Here is a 25,631-nt window from a genome sequence, read left to right as displayed (position 1 = left end):
CTACTCTGTCTGATGCCTTGTGAATTATGAGGTTTCGCACACTAGGTGGTGGGAATAGGAATTGTTCTGCTGCCTTTGAGTTATAGGGATTGTTTTTTTTTGTTCCTTTCTGGGGATTCTTTCTCCATCCTGGGGTAATTTCCTTATAAACATGTGCTGATCATTCAGTACTCAGCTGAAGATTTGAAAGAGACCATCTATAAATACGGTGTACTTTCTCTGTGCGGCTCTGTCATCTCTAGTACTCTGCCCTGAGAAGTCCAGCTGCCTTGTCTTCGCGACTCTGTCTTCTCAACTCCGGGAGACTACTGAGCTTTGTCTTGGTTCTCCCTCCTTGTGCTGTGGCCTGAAGATTGTCTCCAGACAGCAAGCTGGGGCAATTGTAGGGCTTAGCTCATTTGTTCCTCCATGCACGGATCACTGCTGTGTGGTGTCTGTTGCCCAGTATATTGGAAAACAATTGTTTTGTCCAGTTTTTGTTTCACTTGGGAGAGTAAGTCTCCCAACTGAAACAAAAATGAAACAAAATGTAATTATTCCATTTTGTCTGGAAGCAGAATCAGATTATATTCTAAACCTACACTGTCCTATATAGCAGCCACTTAGCTGTTGTGACAATTTAGAAAAGTTCTTTAGTTATACTGAGCTACTTCAGATTATATTCTAAACCTACACTGTCCTATATAGCAGCCACTTAGCTGTTGTGACAATTTAGAAAAGTTCTTTAGTTATACTGAGCTACTTCTTAAGTGCTCAGTAGCCACATGTGGGTAATAGCTACCTTACTATAGATGTAAAAGATTTCCATCATTGTATAAAAAAGTTCTACTGGACAGTGCTATAACAACTAAAGAACTTAGATTTGTTCCTGAAACCAGTGGGAGCATTGAAAGATGCCTTCAGTGTTTGCATCTGAGGTTTTGATTTTAAAACATTGAACTGGATAGGGTTATGAACAGATCACTGGAACTCACCACTGTAGACTTGAAAAACAACTCCCCCATATCAGTGTTAGTGAATTGGGTTCAAGAAGGTGTTCCATACTGTTCATGTAGTAAAAGGTTTCCGTTATTTAAAAAACAGAAGATAATTTAACTATTTTTCTTCCTCTAAAGTGAGGCAATTTGAGATGTCAAATGACTACTGGACCAAATCACGTGCCATACCAGTTAATAATTCTGCCAAATCCTTTCTGCCGTGAGGGTTTTAAGTTGTTTTAATACTCAGTCACGTATTTTATTAATTCTTAGTCGTATTGTTTTAGTTTTCTCAATTCTTCATATATCCATTCAATGGATCATTGGTTGGGGACAAGAAACATTAAGAAAATTAGGTTGCTATTGAAATACTAGGTAATGAGGAACATAAAAATACTAATGATTCCAAATATCTGGTTCATGATTATTATTATCCTTCTGTGTAAATTGTCTTTGTTCTCTTAATATTCTCCATATCAACAAGGTGTAGGTAATTATCCAAAAAGCAATGTTAGCAGGAGAATACATAGTGATATACAGTATGGCCTTTTATTTTTAGAGAATAAAGACTAACTACACTTGGCTGTGTGTTATTTGAAGTGTTTGCAAATACCAGTCTAAAGCCACCCTTAGTTTATCATTTAGTAACAGAACACTAAAAAATTTTTTTTTGTAAAAGATACAAGAATTACAAATAACCAAGTCACATTTACAGCTTTGTCCTTGCATAATATATTCAATTTTCGCCTGTTTTTAACATTCATGAGTTTATAAACAAGAGAGGTCATTTAAAAATAGATATATTGCCAAAATGCGTTTATTACATTATTTAAATAAAGCAAGATGTAGCCCTTGTTAGTGGGAAGTCAAAATTTCTTTGTTTTATTAAAATGAACTTTATAGTATAATCTTTGATAATATGTTTATTTTAAAAATTTCTTGAAATCTTTGAATCACATTTCTTACTTAACTGATTAGAAAAATGTCCCAGTTTGGGCTTCCCTGGTGGCGCAGTGGTTGAGAGTCTGCCTGCCGATGCAGGGGACACGGGTTTGTGCCCTGGTCCAGGAAGATCCCACATGCCGCGGAGCGGCTAGGCCGTGAGCCATGGCTGCTGAGCCTGCGCGTCCGGAGCCTGTGCTCCGCAACGGGAGAGGCCACAACAGTGAGAGGCCCGCGTACCGCAAAAAAAAAAAGTCCCAGTTCATCAAGGCAAAAAAGGTTAAAGTATCTTTAATCCCAGTTGTGGATCAGAATTTGTTGGGAAGCTTTTTAAAAATACACATTCCTGGGCAGTATCTGCAGTTATTGAGTCAGTCTGAAGCAGGCCATCTAGGTGATTCTAATACTAATCCATGGATAACAGTAGTGCTGTCTTTGAATGCTCCTTATGTGAGGTTTATAGGTGTACTTAAACGAAAAAACATGTGCCAATAAATTTAAGTAATGCTGTGTTAAGCAAGTTTCTTGACATTGGTAGTTTTCAGTTTTAAGACACTAATGTAAATTTGGGAATGACTCTCCAGGAGGGTATTAAAGCAAACCTGTTAATGCATTCTGGTACAGTGGAACACCAGTGTGGGAAATTTGGAACTAGCTTAATATTGATTTATTCAATTAACGTTTGTTGTTCAGCTGAGAATCGATTTAATTGTGCCTAATTGACTAGCCTGTTTTATCGTATTGGTAATAATTTAACGAGAGACCATCATGGCTTTGCTAAAATATGAAAATAACAGAATATTACAGAAGTGCTCTGTAACCACAAAACACTCTACAAAATCTCCCCTGCATAATTATTAAGATAAGTGGTGTCTGGCATTCTCTTTTAATTCTTACTAGAATGTGAAATAAGGCATGACTTGAGTTTATGAATGTGTTGTGGTTTATATATCATCCATTTAATAATGTACGGTCAGTGTTTGGTTTTTTAGTTATAATAGTACTTGACTGGTGAAGCTTACTTACTTTGTATAAACTGTTGATACATCCAAGAGTATCAGGAAGTATTTTTCATAGTTGTAGGTTGACCAAAGATATAAAAGTTAAACTCTGAAATTTAACCATTCAGATGTGCAGTAAACAGCTTGGCTTGAGTAACGTTCATACTTTTAAAATTGCGATATTTAACAGTCGATTTCCATTTTTCATTTGTCTGCAGACTGGTTGTAATCCTTTTCCCAAACTGGAAACACGGATTTTGTCTTTTTTTTCACCGCCCACTCCCCTGGTATACATGTTTAGCTATCACTGGTCTCTCAGTATAGTAGTGCTTAGTTATTTAAAGTGATGCAATGAACTTTAAAATAATTACCGGGTCATGTGGTCAAAATACCTCTCTGTGTCACCATTTTTAGTGACCAGAGCATATATATTATAATATTCCCTTATTTTAAATTAAAATGCACATTTTCCTGTCATACTGCGAAATTATTTGTGCTAGATATTTTAAAGAAAAGTTTACAGGTTTGTGGAATCCAGATGATCAGGGGCTAAAAGTGGTTTAGAACATAGCTGCTGGAATATTTAATTAGAGAACTAATAATTTCCTTGAAACTTTAGTTTGTTGTTTGGACCTGTTGATTTTTTTGAGGCATGTATTTGCTTTTTGGTTTACTACTAAAATAAATTGTGTTGAAGTTTAAAGGAACATATTCTAAAGTGCTGCTTAGTCAAAAATTTAAAAAGAATGGACCTGGGTTAGGAAGCTCTGCCAAGAGGAAAACAGTGCTGTCTTCTTAAGAGGGTTCTCTAATTTCAAATTCATTTCTCTTTGAGTTGAGCTTATTCTTTTTTTTTTTGAATTTTTTATTTTTTATACAGCAGTTTTTTATTAGTTATATATTTTATGCATATTAGTGTATATATGTCAAACCCAATGAGTAGCATTCATACGAATTTCGCCTAATGAAAAGATTTTTAAGAGGTTTAGACTTCAACGTATGTCTGCAAAAAAGTATATTGGGCACAGGTTTTGTAAAACTAAAAACAAGCTTTAAAAAGGACAGTTTACATTGTCTGAAACAGTTGATTCATCTATGCCCATTTGCTAAGTGATACATAAGGTCTTTTTATGGTATTGTCATTTTTGTTCTTAGCTGAATCCAGATTATTATTCCCATGTGTTTATGTATCTAGGAGATTTCTTACTATTGTTTCAAGACATACTTTACATCTTTAATTTTGAGGTGTAATTTTGGTGCTGTAATTCAGTGATGTAAAAACGTCCAAGTATCCTTTAGTTAAATGCACAGTGCTTGGCATATAGCAGGGCCTCAGAAGTTACTCGCTGAAGTGATTGAGGAAAGAGGAATATTTTCTTAAATGAAGATAGCCTAAACAATTCTTCATTTGGAAAAGTTGGAGAATGGGGATATTTAGATCAATGGATTGGATTATGGAAGGATTATTGTTCAGGCCCTATGTCAGACTTTTGACATCAGTAGAAGTATGTTTTCTCAGTCTTTATATGTGCCTTGATAATGCTGTTACAGATTGAGTGAATCTAAGCTGAATGGATATGACTCGGAGTCAGCATAGTTACTCTCACAGGAAGAATAAGATGTATGTATATATTGGGGTTGATCAGCATCAGTTTAATGCTGCTACTATTCATAATGCTTTCTAAAGTGATATCACTTATGAAAACCAACTGTACATATTTTAATTATTTTATACTTAATATTATATATATAACACCCATTTAATATATACATATATATGTATATATACATATATATACAGTCTTTAGCTAAGATTTTTCATGCTGTAAATTTGTAGACTGACATGCAGGCTGAGGTTTTTTTTGTTGGGCTTTCTTTACAGAGGAGGTAGTACAGTGCTTTATAGCATATATGTTCACTTAAAACATTTAAGATTGACTTTAAAAATTGAGCTTGGTGTGTAGAGAATCCAGGCAGGACTCTTGTAGCTCCAATTTCTATGCAGTAAAGATTTCCTGACCCTCACAAAACTATTATTGGTCATCCATTCTCCCCTTTGTTTCACTCTTCCTGACCCACTCACTATTCGTTACTGCCAGTACCTGTTCTTCTGTCTCCTTCCCCCAAAAGGTTTTACATCTTGTGGTTAATATGTTGATTTCTGTTATGGTCCAATTTCAGTGATCATTCTTTTTGATAAGTGAAAAGAAGCTAAAATTGTCTCAGTGGATGCCATGGACTTAGTAGCGGAAGTAGGGATGCTGCTGGTTAAGTAGAAAGAATACTAGATTGGGAATCAATAGACTAAGCTACTATTTCTCATTGCTAGTAACTAGCTATGTAATCTTATGAAAGGCCATCTTGGTTAAAATGAGGCCATGGGACAAGTTTATTTCCAAGGTCACTCCCAACTCTAGTGTGCTTTTTATGATTCATTCATTGTACATTTATTAGGTGCTGGCTTATGTGCCAACACTGGTTTAAGGATACAGAGATAAATAAGTTTCCGGCCTTGAGTGAGACCCAGTGAATGGTGACAGTATAATGTGATAAGTGCTATAATAGGAGAATGTGCAAAGTGCTTTTTGAACAAACTGAGGGCTAGGAATTAAGGAAGGCTTCCTCTCCGAGGTCATATTTGAGTCAATTCTTAAAGAGTAAGTAGTTTAGTGAATTCCCTGGTGGCACAGTGGTTTAAGAATCTGCCTGCCAATGCAGGGGACACGGGTTCAAGCCCTGGTCCGGGAAGATCCCACATGCAGCGGAGCCACTAAGCCCGTGCACCACAACTACTGAGCCTGTGCTTTAGAGCCCAGGAGCCACAACTACTGAGCCTGCCTGCCCCAACTACTGAAGCCCGCGAGCCTAGAGCCCGTGCTCCACAACAAGAGAAGCCACTGCAGTGAGAAGCCCGCATACCGCAATGAAGAGTAGCCCCCATGCCCTGCAACTAAAGCCCACGTGCAGCAACGAAGAACCAACGCAGGGAAAAAAAAAATAATAAAGTTTACCATGCAGGGAAGGAAGAAGGACATTCTAGGAAGAGCAAATCACAGAGGAATGAGTAAGCAAGCATTGCTTGTTTTGGAATGGCCAGGTGAGAATGGAGTATGGAGTTTGTGGAGAAAGCTTAATGTTACAAAATTTTGGGGGGAGGGTGGGTGTGGGCTAGATTCTGAAAGGCTGCATATGTCATTCCAAAGACTTGTGTCTTAGGGACTTCTTGGTGGTCCAGCGGTTAATACTCTGTGCTCCCAGTACAGGGGGCCTGGGTTCCATCCCTGGTCAGGGAACTAGATCCCGCATGCCACAACTTAAAAAAAAAAAGAACCCACACTCTGCAATGAAGATCCTGCACGCAGCAACTAAGACCTAGCGCAGTCAAATGAATAACTAAATAACTAAATAAATATTTAAAACAAAAAACAAAACAAACGAAAGCATTTGGGTTTTAAAGGCTGCTTGAAGGTTGAAGGTATTTTTTGTTTTTTGGTTCGTTTGGACAGTTTTTAGTTGTACCTTTAGGAAGGGTTTTGAAAAGAAGAAAGATCATCAGACTTGAGAATATTTAAATATGTTAATTCGGTAAGTTTGAAATTATGAAAATATACAGGGAAGTGGAAATATGCAAGCTTTCATTGGATTTTATTTTGAAAGTTTTATTGAAAATTTCAATCTACAAGATAGAACTCTAATATATTGATAATACTTATCACCTAAACAGTTAATGGTATTCAAATGCAAGACTTCTGATACATTGTAGATCTTGCCGTAAAATCTTAGCATCATCAAATTTTAGAGCTAGAAAGAACTTAGATATTTAGTCACTTTATAGCTTTAAGGAATGGAGGGCTAGACTTTTTTTTTTTTTTTTTTTTTGCGGTACGCGGGCCTCTCACCGTTGTGGCCTCCCGTTGCAGAGCACAGGCTCAGTGGACATGGCTCACGGGCCCAGCCGCTCTGCGGCATATGGGATCTTCCTGGACCAGGGCATGAACCCATGTCCCCTGCATCAGCAGGTGGACTCTCAACCACTGTGCCACCAGGGAAGCCCAAAGGCTAGTCATTTTTAAAGGTACATCATCATTATTACATTTTTTTTTACTCATATTCATCAGATTTGGACAGTTACAATTACTAATTGTAGTGGATGCTATGTATACACTACCCAAATCCCCACTTCAGGACTGAAGGACTTCATTTTCTTAGTTAGTGGGAGTGTTGCTGGGGTTGTCAGACTTCCCTGGGATTTGCTGTTGGCTGAAGAGAGCCACTCACCCAAGCTCACATCCCCTTCCTTGGAGTAGCCTGCATTCAAAGACTAGTCCATTAAAGACCTGGCTCCCATGTCCCACCATAAGACAACCTTGAAGAGCCCTCGCAGCTTCAGAGCTCCCTGTGGGGTCATCTGAGGCCTTCGTTGTGATACATCCCAGCCTAATTTGTTCTTCTGCCCCTTCCTTCCTCACCTGATAAACTTTCAGCACACTGACCTCTCTGCCAAGAGTTTCACTGCCTAGGAACCTGACTTCCAACAATGATGAACTTGAAAACTTCTTTGATTTGTAACAGATTTGTAAAGTTTAAAGCAGCGGTCTCCAACCCTTTTGGCACCAGGGACCGGCTTCAGGGAGGACAGTTTTTCCACGGTTGGGGGCAGGAGGGAATGGTTCAGATGGTAATGCGAGTGATGGGGAGTGATGAGGAGCGGCAGATGAAGCTTTGCTCGCTTGCTGATTCTTGCTTTGTGGCCAGGTTCCTAGCAGGCTGTGAACCCCTGCTTCAAAGGATTTAACATCTACCAGTTTTTCATGTTTATGAGAAATATTCAGGTAAATGTTGAAAGAGTCACGTAATAATATAATGAAAGAAAATGATCAATTTGTATAGTGTCAAACATACAGAAAAAAATTCTTATTAGAAAGAACATGTTTTGTAATGGAACAAAATGGAACCTTCTCAAACATGTTGAACAAAGATCTTGGCATTTAATTGACCTCTCCCCGCCCAATCATTCATTACTAGTGTTTCTGCAGTTTCATTTTTATCACCTTTTGTAAATTAAAGGCCACCCCCTGCCCGCCCCGCTTTGAGATCAGGCTCACACGTTTTTATTGATTTTTTTTGTTTGTTTATTGGCCTTGCCATGTGGCATCTTAGTTCCCTGACCAGGAATTGAACCCATGCCCCCTGCAGTGGAAACGTGGAGTCTTAACCACTGGACCACCAGGGAAGTCCCTTTATTGACTTCTCTTGAGAAAATTTAAAATCTGGACAAAGATATTTTTTCTTTTTTGGTCATACTGTAGAAAATGGAAACGTATGACGTATATTTGAAACAAATTGAGTCAGATTGAGTCTATAAAAAAAGAGTCTTGCCGTTATGGTGCAGGAGAGATTTGCATAGCAGAAGAATCCAAGACTGCGTTTCTGAACAAAATATTTGAAGTTTTTATGTCTGCAACATTTGAGAGTGCCTTTCCAAGACCACGTGTGCCACTTGTCATCATTCAAGTGAAATGTTTTGTCATTGCTTAAGTTACTGTCCTCTCTTGGATTCAGGAGTTTCACAGCAATGTGATCTGGCTGGCAACAAAATTCTTTTTGCTGCTAATAAAGCTTTTTTTTTTCCCCCTCCCTCTTCTTTTTCTGTATTTCTTTCTGTCTGTGTGACTGTCTGTATTTAGGTGGTCAATACAGTTATTTAGGCCATTTGGAAAGGAATGGCTGATGAAAAGTACATTATCTTATTCAGTAGTGATTGCTGAGGAAATCGGCTTTAGAATCAGTAACATAAGTGAACCTAGAAACTTCTTATTTAAGAATTCTACTTTTTTGAGTATTTTAAGATAACCAGTTAGTACTATTTTTTTTAAAGTTCCTTTAGTAATGATTTTAAGAAAATCTCAATGAATATAATTACTATATTTTAGCAAGTGAAATTTTTCATTTTTATTCTTTTCCTCCTTTTGCCTTAGAGCTTTAATATAAGTATCTGGTAACCTTTAATTTTGCTAATCAGTTTTGATGTGGGTCCATTTGTTGGGAAGCAAATTTAAGCTGTGATGGAAAGCATATTTTATGTAGAAATGTATCTTATATGATATCCCTTCTGTTTCATGTTGCTTACATTATCAGTAAAAGCAGAAAACTGCTTTCTCTCTTTTGTAGGGTACCACATATTTGACAGCTGTGGAGCTCTATACTGATTTTTTTCCCTCTTTCCAGATACTTTTCCGTATATACCATGTATCTAAGTATCATAAGATTTATTTCTTTTTGTGAATTCCTTGACTGTTTAATACTCTGGTTTCCAAGAATGCTTCTTGGAGAAATGGTATGATGGTTTTAATTATTAACCATGACCTGCCTGTGTGCATTTTTTGCTTTCTGATAGTGACGTCAGGATTTGTTTATATTAGACTTGGCTAATTTTCCCTGATCCTGAAGTGTCATCTCATCAACAACAAATAAGGCTTATATAAAATTACTTGCATTATCTGAGGTTTTTGATTAGGCATTCCTTGTTGCTGTAATAGAAGCATTACCAGGAGAAGGAATTCTGGACAAGGAGTGGTGGTAAATACAGAATGTTTTGATTCTGATCAGTGCTCTTTTTGTGCCTGTTAGAATTATATAATGCTTTTTTTGGTCAAACGACAAAATTAAGCCATTGAGATAGTTTAATTCCTTAAACCATTTTCCACTATTTTCAGTTTTCATTTTACTGAAATTATTTTCATTGGGATCATTTCTTTTCCATGTAAACTTTAGAATGAGGAATTGATTTTGTAGTCTCTCTGTTGTTGTTCACATCTAGTTTGTCCCTGTCAGATTTTAACCTATTGTAGCTTTTGTAGGTTTTATTTTATGATCATTATTATTGCCAGGTCCAGTGTTCACAAGATCGTTTTTTAGTCATTCACTAAGTTTTGCTAAGCATTTTAGCCATTATTGGTTTTATTTTTTCTTGTGTCCTCTCTCTGCACTTCTTAAACTTAATTTCCCCCAGTCATCTGGTCAGGATATTAGTGGGGTTAAACACAATCACTGTACAAAGGAGAATAAAAGATCTTGTTTCAGAAGCAGTTAAGGCATAATTTACTTGGTAGTCTGCATGTCAGCATAACATTAATAGTATGGTCCACTTTTACCAATGGTATTCTGAAGTGAATGAATTACCAGTGGCTTTGTTCGAAGTTGGAATCAGTTATGTATTTAGAAGAGTTTGCCAAAACTAATCATATCTTTGTTTGCTTATACTAAGGAGTTGTGCCTATCCCTTGTATGGAGAAAGGGGCAAGCTGATTTGAGACCTACTTGCTTATTTATTTTGGTGCTGTGGGTCTCTCTTTCAAACTTAGGCTGCTTTGTAATTCTTGATGCTGTCAGTTATTCTTTGCAGGGGTAAGGATAAAGTGCGTGGCAACCAGTCCAAGTGCTACCTTTGGTCTATTAATACTATAAAGTAGTGATTTGAATGTCTATGTTAAATCTGTTTAATAGAAGGAACGTTTTATGGCTAAAAAGTATGTTTACTGAGAAGAACATAACTTTTGAAATGTTTTTTTTATGCCAGAATTAAAGCCCTTTTCTAGGGCTTTAAGATTTTTTTACCTTAAGTTAAACCTAAATTTGGTTTAAAATTTATTTAAATAATTGATTTTGTTAGGTGTGATAATGGCATTGCGATTACATAAGAAAATGTACTTTGTAGTGATATATACTGATGTATTTAGAGGTTTGCTGGGATTTGCTTTGAAATACTTAAGAACAAAAGATGGGTAGATGAAGCAAATGTGGCATAATCTAGATAATTATTGAATCTGGTATACATAGGTATATAAAAATTAATTATACTACTTTCTGACTTTATGAAACTACTATAATAAAAAGTTTCACCAAGCTAAGAGCATTAAAAAAATCTGATATTAAATATCTTAGCAAATTTCTTGCCAATATTTATGTATTCCCAGAAATTCCCAGAATGACTGTTGTAATCTAAAATGAAATTTTAGTCTCAAATTATAATTGGGTGATTTGGGGATGGGAAAAGTGAAGAAGAGGGAGAATAAAAAAGGAATTAGTAACTTCTATTAAAGTGAAGAGTAAAAATGAAATTTAGTCTTTAGTATTTTTAGGGTCAGTATAGCATCATTTAGTATTATTTAAACAGGCGCACATAATATCAAATTCATTTAGTTAGAAGACAACTTGTATTAATATTATGTAAAGGAAGATAATTCCTGTGATATATTGCAGATTAAGGATTCAAGGCAGTGCAGTGGGAAAACTTTTTGTCATGAACTATAAATTTTTAAGGTCTGAAGATGTGTTTTGATCAAGTCTTTTTGTACTTGAGTGTGAAACTATAGCGAACATGATGTAAGCTAAAGCAAATTAAACCTTTCCCCAAATACTACCCAGTTTTTATAGTACAGTCTGCCAGTAAGTGATGCACTTCCGCTTGACGAAGATTGCCCATCCATTTTACTTTCTAGTATAAGATGTATATTTACAATTTTAAAAGTGTTATCTGACATTTCTTAATTTTGCAGGGAGGAGTTTCCTTAGGGACATGTAGTAAGTATATGGCTAACACTTAACCCAGCTCTAAGAAGCCTCTGAACTTTTTCTTTGTTCCTGTATCACTGGAGCTGCCTTTGTTGTGAGGTGTAAAGAGAACCCTCTGGGACGCTTTTGAGGGTTAGGATACTTAGCTGAGTGCATAAAACAAGTTTGCCTATAGGCATCTTTAATGATAGATTAAAATTTCAAATATTTGTGTTGAGGAATGGTTGGGCAATCCAGTAGGTAATATGAGGCCACATAGTGGAAGTTCTTAGGAACTCAGTGGTGGTGGAATTATGAATCAATAAGTGATAGTTATTGTGTTTTCTAACCTATTTTCAGTTCTTAGTATTAGGCATAGTCTCCTAAAATCTCATAGAAGAATACACAGATGTGGAGGGTGTAAGTCCTTTAAAGGTGTTTGGTACCTCCCGGGAGGTTTTGATTGACATGACTGGTGAAAAGAAAATCAGTGATGGAATGAAGGCCAGAAGAGGTAATCCTTACTTATCACTTAGCTTGTACAGTTTGCAAATCATTAGGGCTTATAAAATGATGACATTCAAATTATGTCATTCTTCATTTATTAGTTACATTATTCCCATAAAGAGAAACTTCTCATCTGTGATTTGGTTATTTGGTGGTTTAGTTATATATAGGTAAGGTAGATCAGAATAAATACTTGCTTCTTGCTCTTTATTTACCAGTTTTCAAACTAATGAGCTGGTTCACTAGTGTCTGATTTTTTTTCCTTTTTTTAAATGAACTCTAGAGATTTGAACATTTTAGGTGTGCTTTATATTCCATTGCATTTATGCATGCTCAGATTTTCTCATCTTTGGTCACTGGAAACCTCTTAGGTTTGCTCCTGAGTCCCTTTAATGTTATCCGGATCTTTGATAGTTTCCTTGCTTTCCGGCATAAGAAGGTAATCAAAACTCATCTCGTCTAACTTATGCCACAGATCTAGAATCAGCCATTTGTCCAAGAAGCTCTGATTCCTTTGAACAAGAAATTGTTTTTCAACATGGTTATCTGAGTTCATTGCCATTGTTGCCACGCCTTTTCAGTGTATAGTGAGTGCTAGGAAATATGTACTTTTAAGATGAAAACATGAGTTTATACTGATAAATCCAATTGAAATTCAGGACTACAGGATTTTTTACTTTTCACATCTTATGACTTCCTTCCTCCTACTAAAAAAAATATCTAGATTCTCAAGGGCATCAGCATTTACTTTATCCTACAATTAGACACTAACACTTTATAATAACTTTCAACACTACCACCAATAAATGTAATTTCTGAAAACAAAACAAGGATGTAACGTTAGAGTCAATTTTCTGTTTTAAAGTCATTTGAAGTAGTTAACTGAATAGTTATACCATCAATTTGATAAGAAATTAGAGTTTTGGTACATTTTACTTTTGATTTGTAGGAATTTCCTTTAAAGTTTTTAGTCTTGTTATATAATTATGTAAAATATTTACATGGTTTAAAAGTTAAATGCTACCAAACAGATTAAACCCAGAATAGTGTAGTGCTGTCCCTTTTCACTTTGTTCAGTCTCTCCTTCCCAGTAGATAACGTATTTCTTTTTAACCGTATTACGGTTTATCCTTTTAAGCGTGTACACATCTCTCTATGTATTAATATCCCCTACAGCCTTCCTTAGATTAAGTCAAGGGTACTTTAAGGGATTCCTGTATTGGGTAGAAAGAAGGTTGGACTCTGTAACTACTGGGGCCTTGTCTTAAGGCGTTTTTATTTATTTATTTTTAGAGTTGTACAAGCATCAGCACGATATGATGTTAGAACATTTTAATCACCCCCAAAAGTTCCATTGTGCCCATTTACAATTAACCCATGCTCCTGCCCCCAGACCTAGGCAATCACTATTTCTGCTTTTCTGTCATTTTTAGACATTTTATATAAATGGGATAATACAATAATGTACTCTTTTGCATCTGGCTTTTCACTTAACACAGTGTTTCTGCACTTCATCATGATTTGGTTTGTACCAATAGTTCTTTTAATTGCTGAGCAGTATTCTTTTGTATGAATATACTACATTTTGTTTATTCACTAGTTGATGGACATTTGGATTGTTTTTGTCTATTATGAGTAAAGCTGCTATGCATATTCACAAACATCTCTTTATATGGATGTATATTTTCATTTGTCTTCGAATAGGCTCCTAGGAGTAGAGTTGCTGGTTTGTATGGTAAATGTTTAACTTAAAAAAAAAATTATTTATTTTTGGCTGCATTGGGTCTTTGTTGCTGTGCGTGGGCTTTCTCTGGTTGTGGCGAGCGGGGGCTACTCTTCGTTGCGATGCACGGGCTTCTCATTGCGGTGGCTTCTCTTGTTGTGGAGCACGGGCTCTAGGTGCGCAGGCTTCAGTAGTTGTGGCACCCAGGCTCAGTAGTTGTGGCTCACGGGCTTAGTTGCTCTGCGGCATGTGGGATCTTCCCGGACCAGGGCTCAAACCAGTGTCCCCTGCATTGGTAGGCGTATTCTTAACCACTGCGCCACCAGGGAAGCCCTGTTTAACTTTTAAAGAAACTACTAAACTGTTCCCCAGTGTGATTTTCCATTTTCTATTTCCACCAGTAATATAGAAGGGTTCTGATTTCTCCACATTTTTGCCAGCTCTTGGTATTATCCCTCATTTTGAGTTTATCCATACTAGTAGGTGTGTAGCAGTATGCCATAGTTTCACTTTCCTTAATAACTAATTATATTGGCATATTTTCATGTGCTTATTATATATTTTCTTTGGTGGAATGTTTATTCAAATCTTTTGTTCAATTTTTAAATTGAGTTGTCTTTTTATTGATTTGCATAAAGTGTTTTTAATATATCATGTTGTAAGCCCTTTATCAAATATACAGTTTGCAAATATTTTTTCTCAGTCCATGGATTATCTTCTCATTTTCTTAATGGTGACTTTTGAGATTTTTTTTTTTTTTTTTTTTTTTTTGCGGTATGTGAGCCTTTCACTGTTGTGGCCTCTCCCGTTGCGGAGCACAGGCTCCGGACGCGCAGGCTCAGTGGCCATGGCTCACGGGCCCAGCTGCTCCGCGGCACGTGGGATCTTCCCGGACCGGGGCACGAACCCGTGTCCCCTGCATCGGCAGGCGGACTCCCAACCACTGCGCCACCAGGGAAGCCCTTAATGGTGACTTTTGAAGCACAAGTTTTTTATTTTGTGAATATCCATTTTACAATTTTCTTCCCCTTTTGTGCATTTGATGATGCATCTAATACTGCCCAGCCCAAAGTCATGGTTTTTTCCTGCATTTTGCTTTGCTTCTGAAATTTAGCTCTTAGATTTATATGTGTATGATCTACTTTGAGTTAATATTTGTGTATATTGTATATGTTTATTTTTTGGCATTGGGATATCAAAGTGTCTCACACAGTGTGTTGAAAATACTCTCTTTTCCCCTGTTGAATTATTTGGACAATCTTGTCAAATAGATCAGTTGACCATAAATGTAAATTTCTTTCTGGACTCTCTATTCTGTTCCATTGATTTATGTACCTATCCTTTTGCTATTACCATACTGTCTTGATTACTATGGTTATGGAAGATTGTAAAGTTAGTAGTGTAAGTCCTCCAACTTTTTTGTTCTTTTTCAACATTGTTTTGGCTGTCCCAGGTCCTCTGTGATTCCATATGAATTTTGGAATCATTCTGTTAATTTCTTAAAAAAGAAAAAGCCACGTGGGATTCTCAAAGGGATTATATTGAATTTATAGATCAACTTAGGGGAAAATTGCCATCTTGTGTGAGGCCTCTCTGTCTAACCTGAGCTTGTGTAACCTCAGGCTAGTAAAAGCTGAGCCGTTTGTCCTCCCCAACTGGCCAGCTTCTGATAAGTCACTTCCAGTGATAATGCCTCCATGTTTATGCATTGTCTTCTGTACTAAGTGGAATGAGTCCCCTTCCATCACAGCAGCTTCCAGTTCTCACAGGGTAACACTGATAGAGCTGGGTGGTAGGGTAGAACCTGGGTAGCCCCGGAGCAGAACACCACAGATTCCCACTGTCCTTACCTGAAATCAGTTTTTCAAACATAAATGCTTCTCCGATGGTTTTATGTCTTTGGTTGTGAAAATGACTCTTTGTCAAAAATTTTCAGGTTTATAGTTGCTTTTAAGGGAGAGGGTTTGCTGATTTCACTAGCTATAACCAGAAGTACTTTCTGTTCCAGTCTTAAGTTATGTAATGTATATAAGAAAACAGGTGCTGCTTTGAGTTAATTACTATTTGTCCTGAATTGGGAACCAATGACCAGTTGCTTCTTTGGGGAGCTAGTTGTTTTCCCCTTTTTAATTCATATGTATAGATCATTTATAGTTTAGGAGTTATATCAAGTTGGGGGATCACTTTCACTTTTATACTATATTGCTATACTTTGGATACTTGTGGTTCATGACCACGGTCATTGTGTATTCTGTCAGAAGAATTTGAGCCCAGTATTATACTGTTTTTTTTTTTTAACTACATTTAAACACTTATTTCCATTGTCATTGTATTTTGATTTTCTATAAAAGAATTTAGTAATATTTCCTTTTTTAATAAATGAATATAGTTCTTTTCCATCATAACTATATTTTGGTCTTCTCTTAGTTTATGATTGGTATATACAATGAAATGGTTTGAAATTGTACTTTTTTCTATGAAGATGCCATTGTACTGAATGATTAATGCCCTCAAAGGATGTTTAATGGGGGCAGGGACTAACTCTCTCTTGCTCTTATCTTTTTCCCATGTCTAACACAAAATAAACAGTATGACTGTGCTCAGTATGTTGTGGCATTACCAACAGTTGGGTTAGGTTGAGGTCCCAAGGGTTGTAAGCCTAGTTTGTGCTTTTAGTGACTGATCACCACCTCTTTCTAGCCTTTGGAGAAGAGAATAAGAAAGTGGACCAGAACATACTGATTTGGGGGAGAAACGCAGACTGAGGAAGATTCTGTTTGAGATAAAGGAATGGGGAATATGGCATGGAAGTGAAGTGAGCTATTGAGTATTTTTCTGTTTCCTGTAAGATACATGTTTTGTTATCTGGTCTGGTGAGTTTACTCCATCTTAACTTTAATAGATTACTTATAATCTCAACTGAAATTATAAATTTATCTTACTAAAATCTTTGCTTTCCTCCTTTTTCCCTCTTAGGACATTTGCTACAAGATCCTATTGCACCCACCAACTCCACCTGCCAACACTATGTCTGCAAAAGTTGTAAAGGCAAGAAAATGATGATGAAGCCTTCATGTAGCTGGTGCAAAGACTATGAGCAGTTTGAGGAAAACAAGCAGTTAAGCATCCTAGTGAACTGCTACAAAAAACTCTGTGAATATATAACACAGACTACATTGGCACGGGATATAATAGAAGCAGTCGACTGTTCTTCTGATATTTTGGCTTTGCTTAATGATGGATCATTGTTTTGTGAGGAGACGGAAAAACCCTCAGATTCATCCTTTACTTTGTGTTTGACACATTCCCCTTTACCTTCGACCTCAGAACCCACAACTGATCCTCAAGCTAGTTTATCTCCAGTATCTGAAAGCACCCTCAGCATTGCTATTGGCAGTTCTGTTATCAATGGTTTGCCTACTTATAATGGGCTTTCAATAGATAGATTTGGTATAAATATTCCTTCACCTGAACATTCAAATACAATTGATGTATGTAACACTGTTGACATAAAAACTGAGGATCTGTCTGACAGTTTGCCACCTGTCTGTGACACGGTAGCCACTGACTTATGCTCCACAGGCATTGATATTTGCAGTTTCAGTGAAGATATAAAACCTGGTGACTCTTTGTTACTGAGTGTTGAGGAAGTACTCCGCAGCTTAGAAACTGTTTCAAACACAGAAGTCTGTTGCCCTAATTTGCAGCCCAACTTGGAAGCCACTGTATCCAATGGACCTTTTCTGCAGCTTTCTTCCCAGTCTCTTAGCCATAATGTTTTTATGTCCACCAGTCCTGCACTTCATGGGTTATCATGTACAGCAGCAACTCCGAAGGTAGCAAAATTGAATAGAAAACGATCCAGATCAGAAAGCGACAGTGAGAAAGTTCAACCACTTCCAATTTCTACCATTATCCGAGGCCCAACATTGGGGGCATCTGCTCCTGTGACAGTGAAACGGGAGAGCAAAATTTCTCTTCAACCTATAGCAACTGTTCCCAATGGAGGCACAACACCCAAAATCAGCAAAACTGTACTTTTATCTGCTAAAAGCATGAAAAAGAGTCATGAACATGGATCCAAGAAATCTCACTCAAAAACCAAGCCAGGTATTCTTAAAAAAGACAAAACAGTAAAGGAAAAGATTCCTAGTCATCATTTTATGCCAGGAAGTCCTACCAAGACTGTGTATAAAAAACCCCAGGAAAAGAAAGGGTGTAAATGTGGGCGTGCTACTCAAAATCCAAGTGTTCTTACATGCCGCGGCCAACGCTGCCCTTGCTACTCTAACCGCAAAGCCTGCTTAGATTGTATATGTCGTGGCTGCCAAAACTCCTATATGGCCAATGGGGAGAAGAAGCTGGAGGCATTTGCTGTGCCAGAAAAGGCCTTGGAGCAGACCAGGCTCACTTTGGGCATTAACGTGACTAGCATTGCTGTGCGCAATGCTAGTACCAGCACCAGTGTAATTAATGTCACAGGGTCCCCAGTAACAACGTTTTTAGCTGCCAGTACACATGATGATAAAAGTTTGGATGAAGCTATAGACATGAGATTCGACTGTTAAATCAGTGGGTCTTTAAACCTACCTCTGGTAGGGAAATAGCTACAGTTTTACGGCAGCTATGGTTTTGTTGGTTTAACTTGCCGGAGCTCCTGCATATAGATCACTTGTATCAAGTGTTTTCATTGCTAAGTTATATGTGTTAGTGTCGGGGAAATAGTTTGCAGATAATGGAGGAGTAACCCTACAACTATATGTCCTTAGTTCTTACAGAACCTCATAGTTTGAGAACAAATGCTGATGCAACTGATTTATACAAAACGAACTTTGGCAAGGAAAATAACATTAACCTCACTGTTTATGGTCATGCTTTGTGCATAATCAAAGTTTATGATTAAATGTAAGGAAGTGGTATCTAGTCAGTCCATAAAGATTGTGCTCATATCTTGTGAAAAAGTAGCCATTAGTTTGTTCAGGAGACTCAGTGCTACCTTCAGATGCCATTGATGTTTCTCCTGTTGAAAAGCTGATGTGTCCAGCTCAACCTTTGTGCTGACATAATACCATTTCTAATCATGAAAATTGGCTACTGGTGTATGTAGCAGTTCTTAAATCAGCAGTATTATGAAAGAAAATTTGCCCCTCATTAGAATGTTGAAGAAATCTGTCTTTTAAAAGTGAACAAACTGAAATTCTGTCAGACTGCAGATGTTTTTAGCTGTTTATGCCACAAAACTCTTCTGAGTTGATCCCCATTTTTAGTTAAGTCTGACTCATTTCTAGGGAAAAAAACAAATCCTTCACTTTGAGCAATGTTTTAATAGGATAAATGAAGTGGAGAAGAACAGTTCTATTCTGAAGGTAATTGAATTTAGACTATGGTATGTGACAGAATTTTTAAAAAAATTATTTAAATGTTTTATTTAGAAATTGGGATTTATTTAAAATAATTTTAGAATAATGCTCCAAAAGTTACTCAGATTTATGCATTATACCTATTGCCATTGGCCACTTCAAAGTGATTTTCGTTTCCTCTGTTTGCCACAGACTTCATTTTGAATATGCTTTTTTCTTTCTTTCCTTTTTTTTTTTTAGGGTGCTATTCATTGTGGAGACTTCTTTATAGAGGCCTAATAAAAATGCCTTTTTATGAAGCCTGTGCATTTAGGTGGGTTTGAAGCTAGGAGGATATTCTTTAGAATACTCTTTTGCATGTAAAGCACAAACTATGTTTCAGTTTAAATGCACTTCTTCCCTGTAATTTTTATGGGGGAGATAAGTGAGTCACAACATTCTGTTGAAGGGAAATCTAGTCAGTTGCTTGAAAGAGCACAGCCCAAATAAAACAAGGACTGACTAGGTTGTAAAGAAATGACCTTATGATTTAAAAGAAGAGTTGCTGCTTTGACAGTGCTTATTTAAAGAAAAATACTGCTGGAAAATTTTCAGTTTCTACTACGTTCACCATCTCTCTTGAGATCTGACATATGTTGAAGTTATGTTTTGATTTGGCACACAGCATTTTCAATGATGGTTACTCACCTAGTACAAAACATGGAGAAGAAACCTTTGGACACAGAGCAGATGACACCTTCTGTTTTGTAGTGTATCCTGGTGTCATTTTCTGTGAATGTGGTCAGGTAGAGTTGTTTTTGTTGTTGTTGTTGGGTTTTTTTTTTGTTTTTTTTTTTGTCTCTTGGTGGGTGGGGGTGGGCTAAAGCCATAGGAAGAAAAATGTGATGTATGTGTCCAGTATGTACTATTTTGTTTTTGTTTTGCGAGAAGAGTTGAACTATTTTTGATAACAAGAGTAAATGGTGGAAAATGCTTCTTAGTTGTCTTGTCTTTATTTGCTTTCCAAGTTTCGGAATTTTATTTAATTCCTCTAAGTGTTAGCACTGTCTTATGAAACATGTATTTGCCTAAAGTTTGTAACAATTTTGTGTTGGACGCAGATGCCCTGCTATATAAACTTGTAAATCTGTTCTTTATTCACTAATGATCACTGCAAAAATGACTAGAAATGAGATTGTACACATGGATGATTAGGATAAATTTTGCAAATCTCCCAAATTTTCCTAATATTATGATTTTAAAATTCCTTGAGTACTTTATTGCTTCCCAAGTTTGATAATCTTAGTTTTGTGTTTTTTGATGCATGGGAGGTTGGCAATATAGATAAAGTGAAAATCATTAGTATGTGAGGGCCTTGATTGTTATGTAATATTGCCAGTGATGAATTCAGGTTTTTTTTAGCACAAGTTTCTCTTTTTTATGCTGGTATTCTCACTGCCACACTTTTGGAAACCTGTATTACACCTTAAATCTATCAATAAATGTTAGTTTTGTAATTCTATGTTGTAGAATACTGAGGAGTTTGGGATAGCACGCTCTGAATGGCCTGTATTATATGCATTTGGGGAAGAGTATTAATTACAGTGCCTTGATTTTTGCGTTGTTTTTCTTTATACCATGAGTTATTTTAGGAATGCTGACCAATGGCTAACAAGGGATGATTGAGAAATTATTACTGAAGTAACTGGATTTACTTCAACAGGATTTGAAACCACCAAAACAATAACAGCATTTAATATGACTCATCTTCACTTGTTCTTTTGAGTTCTTGTAATTACCATAAATGATCCAATGATCTTTCACCTTAGGTGACAGAAGTTTTAGAGCTGACAGTTTTAGAGCTAATCTTTTTGATTAGTTTCCATAGGTCTACATCTCTAAGCAGAGGTGTAATACAGTTCTAGAATAAAGAATTCCTTCACTGTGTTCTTAGTTTTCTTAAAATAACTCGGTGACCTCGCTGAAGAAAAGTAAAAGTTTAACAACAGATGAAAAGTAAAATTTCTTTTCCCATATCACAGGCAACAAATATAAAATGCTTTAGAAAATACTAAGTTCACAGTATAGAATGGGAATCTAATGTGTGGATGGTATTTTAATTTTTCTCCCTCATTTTTAAAAAATTAAGTTTTAGGTATCCAAATAACAATTACACATTCTTTTAAAAGAATATACTATATATAAGGCTTAAAGTCTCCTTTGATCCCTGTGAACTTCTCACTTCCAAACCCAAATACCTATTCCCAGAGGAAATCACTTTTCATTATGAGGTGTTATCCTTCCAGATCTTTCTTTATAAAGTTTTCCCAGGGGTTCAAAGAGTTATTCTCTTTGAAACTCAAGTTTGTTTATAATGCTACTCTTTCAAACATAAAAATGAATTGCAAGTGTGATTAAAACCAAAAGTGTGTAGTGATTATCTTAGTTCATATTTGACAACTTTATTTAGTTTTGCAAAAAGGGAAAAACAAAAACAAAAGTTAAATCATGCAGGCTTCTCCACCCAAACACGCCATAACATTTCCAAAAGTTGAGCAAATGACTTCTCTCATTTGATCAATCTAGAGTTTTATAAACACTTTGAACAGTACACAATGACATAGATAAGATGCAGGGAAAATATACAGAATTTCATTAGTTTGATTACCTTGGCAATGTTATGCTATGAAACTCATTTTTCATTGACTAGCAATAAGATCATACCCTCAATTTAACTTTTGTCAAGAGTCTTGGATATTGTAATAACTTGAAATTTCCAGTTGGGCAGTAATGATTATATTCTGCATGATCTTTACCAGAAAGTCAAATATATACTATCTTAGTTCCTCAGAATTCACATTTCTTACATTCAATACTAAGAAGGGAGTACAGTGAAACACATTCTTACGTCTGAAAATGTGATACTTTGGGTAACCTAAATTAAAAGCACTATCTTAAGTGGAATGATATTGTTAGCTGTACTTTTATAATAACTGTAGACTTTTGAAACCAATTATTGACCAAAGTGAAAGAGGACTTCAGTAAGTAGAAACAAGGTCAAGTACAGCCATGTAGTAAAAAAACCAAAATCAAATGTATATTGGAAAACTGAATTTTTGCTGAGTCTTAGAAATAGTTTAGATCATTATGGCTAATAAGACCTTTAAACCATATCTGGCTTCTAACAAAATTTACCTTTATAGCATTTTTATCTGAAAATGTAAAGTTGCTTTTGTTCCCTGGTAAAGGTTGGATGGGATAGACGGTAAATTTCATGTACCACATAAACACTTTTAATCCTAATAATTTACCAGTGTGTTTAGATTATTTTTTGTAGTGTTTCCAAAAAATTTAGTCACTTTTAAGCTTTTATTTATTCTTTGTGAACTGTTAGAAACTAACTTTTAATACTTTCTGTAATAGTTAAATGGAAGGTCAGTTCTGATCATGAAGGTAAAATAACAGGAAACTGGGAGAATACTGACAGGAAGGATTGCTAACTCTATTAATAACTATACTAGTTGATGGTACATTTCCTAAATTCTCCTTTTCTCCACTTTTTGCCTACCACAGCCCAAGGTTTGATTGTTTCAAAGTCTGGCCGTCACACCAGCAAGGGAACCAATGTGGGGTGCAAAGGAAGCTATTCTGACATTGAGGACTTGAGGTTAAAACAAAAAATCCAGGAGAAAACTTGATGACTTTGACAGAAGTGGATATTAAAAAGTTTCTTGGGGGTTTCTTTTATAGTGTCAGAAATTTCCATCCTTTTTAATAGTTTATTTTCAATTTTATCTTCAACAGTATTGCGGGGCTTGGCTGCATTGTGGCTTGCTGAAAAATGTATTCTGTGTTGACCACATCTACCACTATAGTAAACATGAAGTTGCTTTCCTTTATGGGTGGCATCACTGTTTTCTTCCATTTTTGTGATAAATACTGAAGTGGATGCAATAATTGATATAGTTTCTTTTCAACATGAAGTTAAGGAATAATGTTTAGATTGAGGCCTTTACTGTTGGCCTAGTCTATTTAGTGATGAATATGTCTAGTAAGAATTTTCATATATAATTATTTAAGTCTTCAAGTAGGTCTTCTGATATGAAGTATAGAGGGGACATCAACTAATTTTTAGATTAATCACTCAATAATTCTCTACAAATATTAGATGAGTTAAAATTAAGGAAACTTCCCCCCCCCCCAAGTGTGAGTCATATTCTGTACCTGTCTTCAGTTAACAAGTTTTTCTTCAGATTTTATATAAGATCCACAGTCAGGATGGGGAGGGATTATTTAGAGCTTGCCAGCAAGGTTGGAAGGCCCAGTGGTTACAATACCTGAGGATGTAAAGTGACTAGCAGTTTGGCAGGTCATTGTGAAATTAGATTAAGTTCAAGATCTTTGAACTCCAGTACACATACAATTAAAAGAAGTCTCTGAGATGTTTTGGCAGTGCTTTTATTACCAGGGCTAATTCAGTTCTGGAGGCCCTGACTGCTTTTTCAAGTTCCAGAATTTTTTGACTCAAGTTTTCTGCAAGTGAAGGTTTCTTCTGGGCTCCATAGGAGCCCTGACGGGCCTCAGGGATGCTGGACAACAGAGGCAACTCCTGCTTTTGTGCAGAGAACTGTGCTTGGCACTGTCCCCAAGAGATCCTTGGTACATTCAGGGGTGAAGAGTGCTGATTCACAGACGTTGGAAGGTGATGTATATCTTACTTGCTTCTGAGGAAAAGCTCTGTAAGAGGTTTGAGGCAAATTGGAGGAGTCTCCCAAACTGGGTATGTGTATCCAGAGCTATTGCTCAAAAACGTTAAAAAAATTCCTAGTGCTGCAGATAACGCACTTGCAGAAATCAAAGCCTTTAAAAAGCAATATGCAAACTACAGCATCTCTTCACAAGAAAAAAACATTTAAAATACATATCTCCCTTTCATGTAGACATTGGCAGCTATTCTTCATCCACTGACTGAAGCTTTCCACATTTCTCTGAAAGGCTTGAGGTCACTATTTTATTGCCTTTGTTTCCAATTTCAGAGGGAGAGGCAGGTTCCTCTGTTTCATAATCTTCAAAGGAGCTGAAAGAACAGCAAAAGTGAGTTACTGATTTTTTTAAAAGAAAGTTTTAATGTTTGGGTAGAAGTTAGTATAGCAAACTAGAGACAAGACCAGCTAGCAGAAATACCCCGACTTGCTAAATGGTAGCTGTGAACAACTGAGCCACCCTGGAGGGGACAGTGCTCTGGAACAGAAAACACATTCTTCTCCCTTCCCTCTTACTTATGTTGAAAACTGGCTGAATCAAGCCTTCCCTAGAGGCTTTGATGGGAATGAGAGCATTATGGATGAAGCTAGGTTAGGGAGGGTATGAGGTCTGGAAAGTATGAATTTTACATGAATGCTTTCATTGAAGTGGCTTCCATGCGGAGTGGGGAACTTTCCCTCAAATAGTTTTATAGCTTCCATGGCTTCCAAGAAGTACGTTGAAGATGTATATCTATGTGTACATAGAGCATATTAAAGTCCACTCATGGGTTTCCCTCCATTCTTTGCAGAACGCCACAGCATATTCCTTCTTTAGAGGTTACTTGTATTTCCTGAGTTCCATATCCTCCAGGCCACCCCTCCTGGCTATTCCAGGTAGGGATGACAAAATATTTTATCTCAGAATGATGGCTGCTTCATCTGTGCAGAAATTTCTGGATATATAGTCCTTTTATTAAAAAAGGTACCAAGACTGCCTGGTGATGAAAAATATGCTGAGGCAGGAATACCTAGTAGGTGGCACCTATTCATAGAGAGTAGAGAATATTACATTTTTATTAAAAAGCTTATCTGATGTTTGGAAAACGTTGCCCTGAGTACCATTTATGATCCTGTCAGAAATTACTTAACTGTCATTTTGCAAAAATATTCCATACTTAATTTCTGTTTCCACTCCTCCCTCATCTCCTTGAGGCCTCAATAGTTATACGCCAGTTATGGTGTATGTTGAATAAGGAGGCAATAAGGAGAGTACGTTTGCTTTAATGCAACTGAAGCAGGGTTGATGGTAGAGGCTCCATTTCTGGGCAGAAAAACTCTCAAAGAAAAGTTAATTCTAGAAATGTAGTGTCAGACGCTGGCTGCTTATTTCCTGTCAGAATGGAAGGCATTTTCTTCCTTTTGGTAACCTAACTTGCTGTCTGTGAGCTCTCAGTGCAGATCTGGGAATGAATTAAAGAGTTAAGTCTGAACTGAGACTCAGTCACAGTAACTATTTGAGCTCCTGTTGCTAAGCATGAGCCAAATGCTAGGGATACAATGGTGAAAAAGACCAACCAGCCCCTTCCTCACAAAGCTTGTAGCCTAATGGAGGCCATCTGGAATAGTGGCTAAGTGGTTTAGCCTTAGAGCATGGACTTTGGAAGTTGAGTTCTAATCTCAGGTCACTTAATAGGACTTTGGGCATGTAACTTAACCCCCCTGCATCAGCCTCCTCGACTAATAGCAGTTCCTACCCCTTATAAGTGTTGAAAAGAGATTAGGTGAGAGGGTCTATATATCATAAACTCTTGGAAAATATCACATATTATTCTCTTGATGGAGAA

At 36.7% G+C, this 25,631-nt stretch overlaps 2 protein-coding genes across 3 annotated transcripts in view; one reads left to right on the top strand and one right to left on the bottom strand.

Annotated features, from left to right (window-relative positions):
- Nucleotides 1–18,271, top strand: part of MSL2 (MSL complex subunit 2) — a 32,399-nt gene extending 14,128 nt beyond the window's left edge. The window contains exon 2 of the mRNA XM_065876948.1: nt 16,680–18,271. Within this exon, the coding sequence (XP_065733020.1) occupies nt 16,680–18,271 (1,592 nt within the window). The remainder of the gene's footprint in view (nt 1–16,679) is intronic.
- A 3,221-nt stretch (nt 18,272–21,492) lies between these two features.
- Nucleotides 21,493–25,631, bottom strand: part of PPP2R3A (protein phosphatase 2 regulatory subunit B''alpha) — a 165,253-nt gene continuing 161,114 nt past the window's right edge. Inside the window, exon 13 of one of the 2 annotated variants that reach the window (XM_065876146.1) lies at nt 21,493–24,119. In XM_065876146.1, the coding sequence (XP_065732218.1) occupies nt 23,993–24,119 (127 nt within the window). In that variant the 3' untranslated portion in view covers nt 21,493–23,992. The remainder of the gene's footprint in view (nt 24,120–25,631) is intronic. The other variant, XM_065876145.1, reaches the window with a different exon arrangement.

This window comes from Phocoena phocoena, chromosome 4 (genome assembly GCF_963924675.1).
Source record: "Phocoena phocoena chromosome 4, mPhoPho1.1, whole genome shotgun sequence".
NCBI classification, from domain to species: Eukaryota; Metazoa; Chordata; class Mammalia; order Artiodactyla; family Phocoenidae; genus Phocoena; species Phocoena phocoena.
This window is presented reverse-complemented; position numbering and strand designations above follow the sequence as displayed.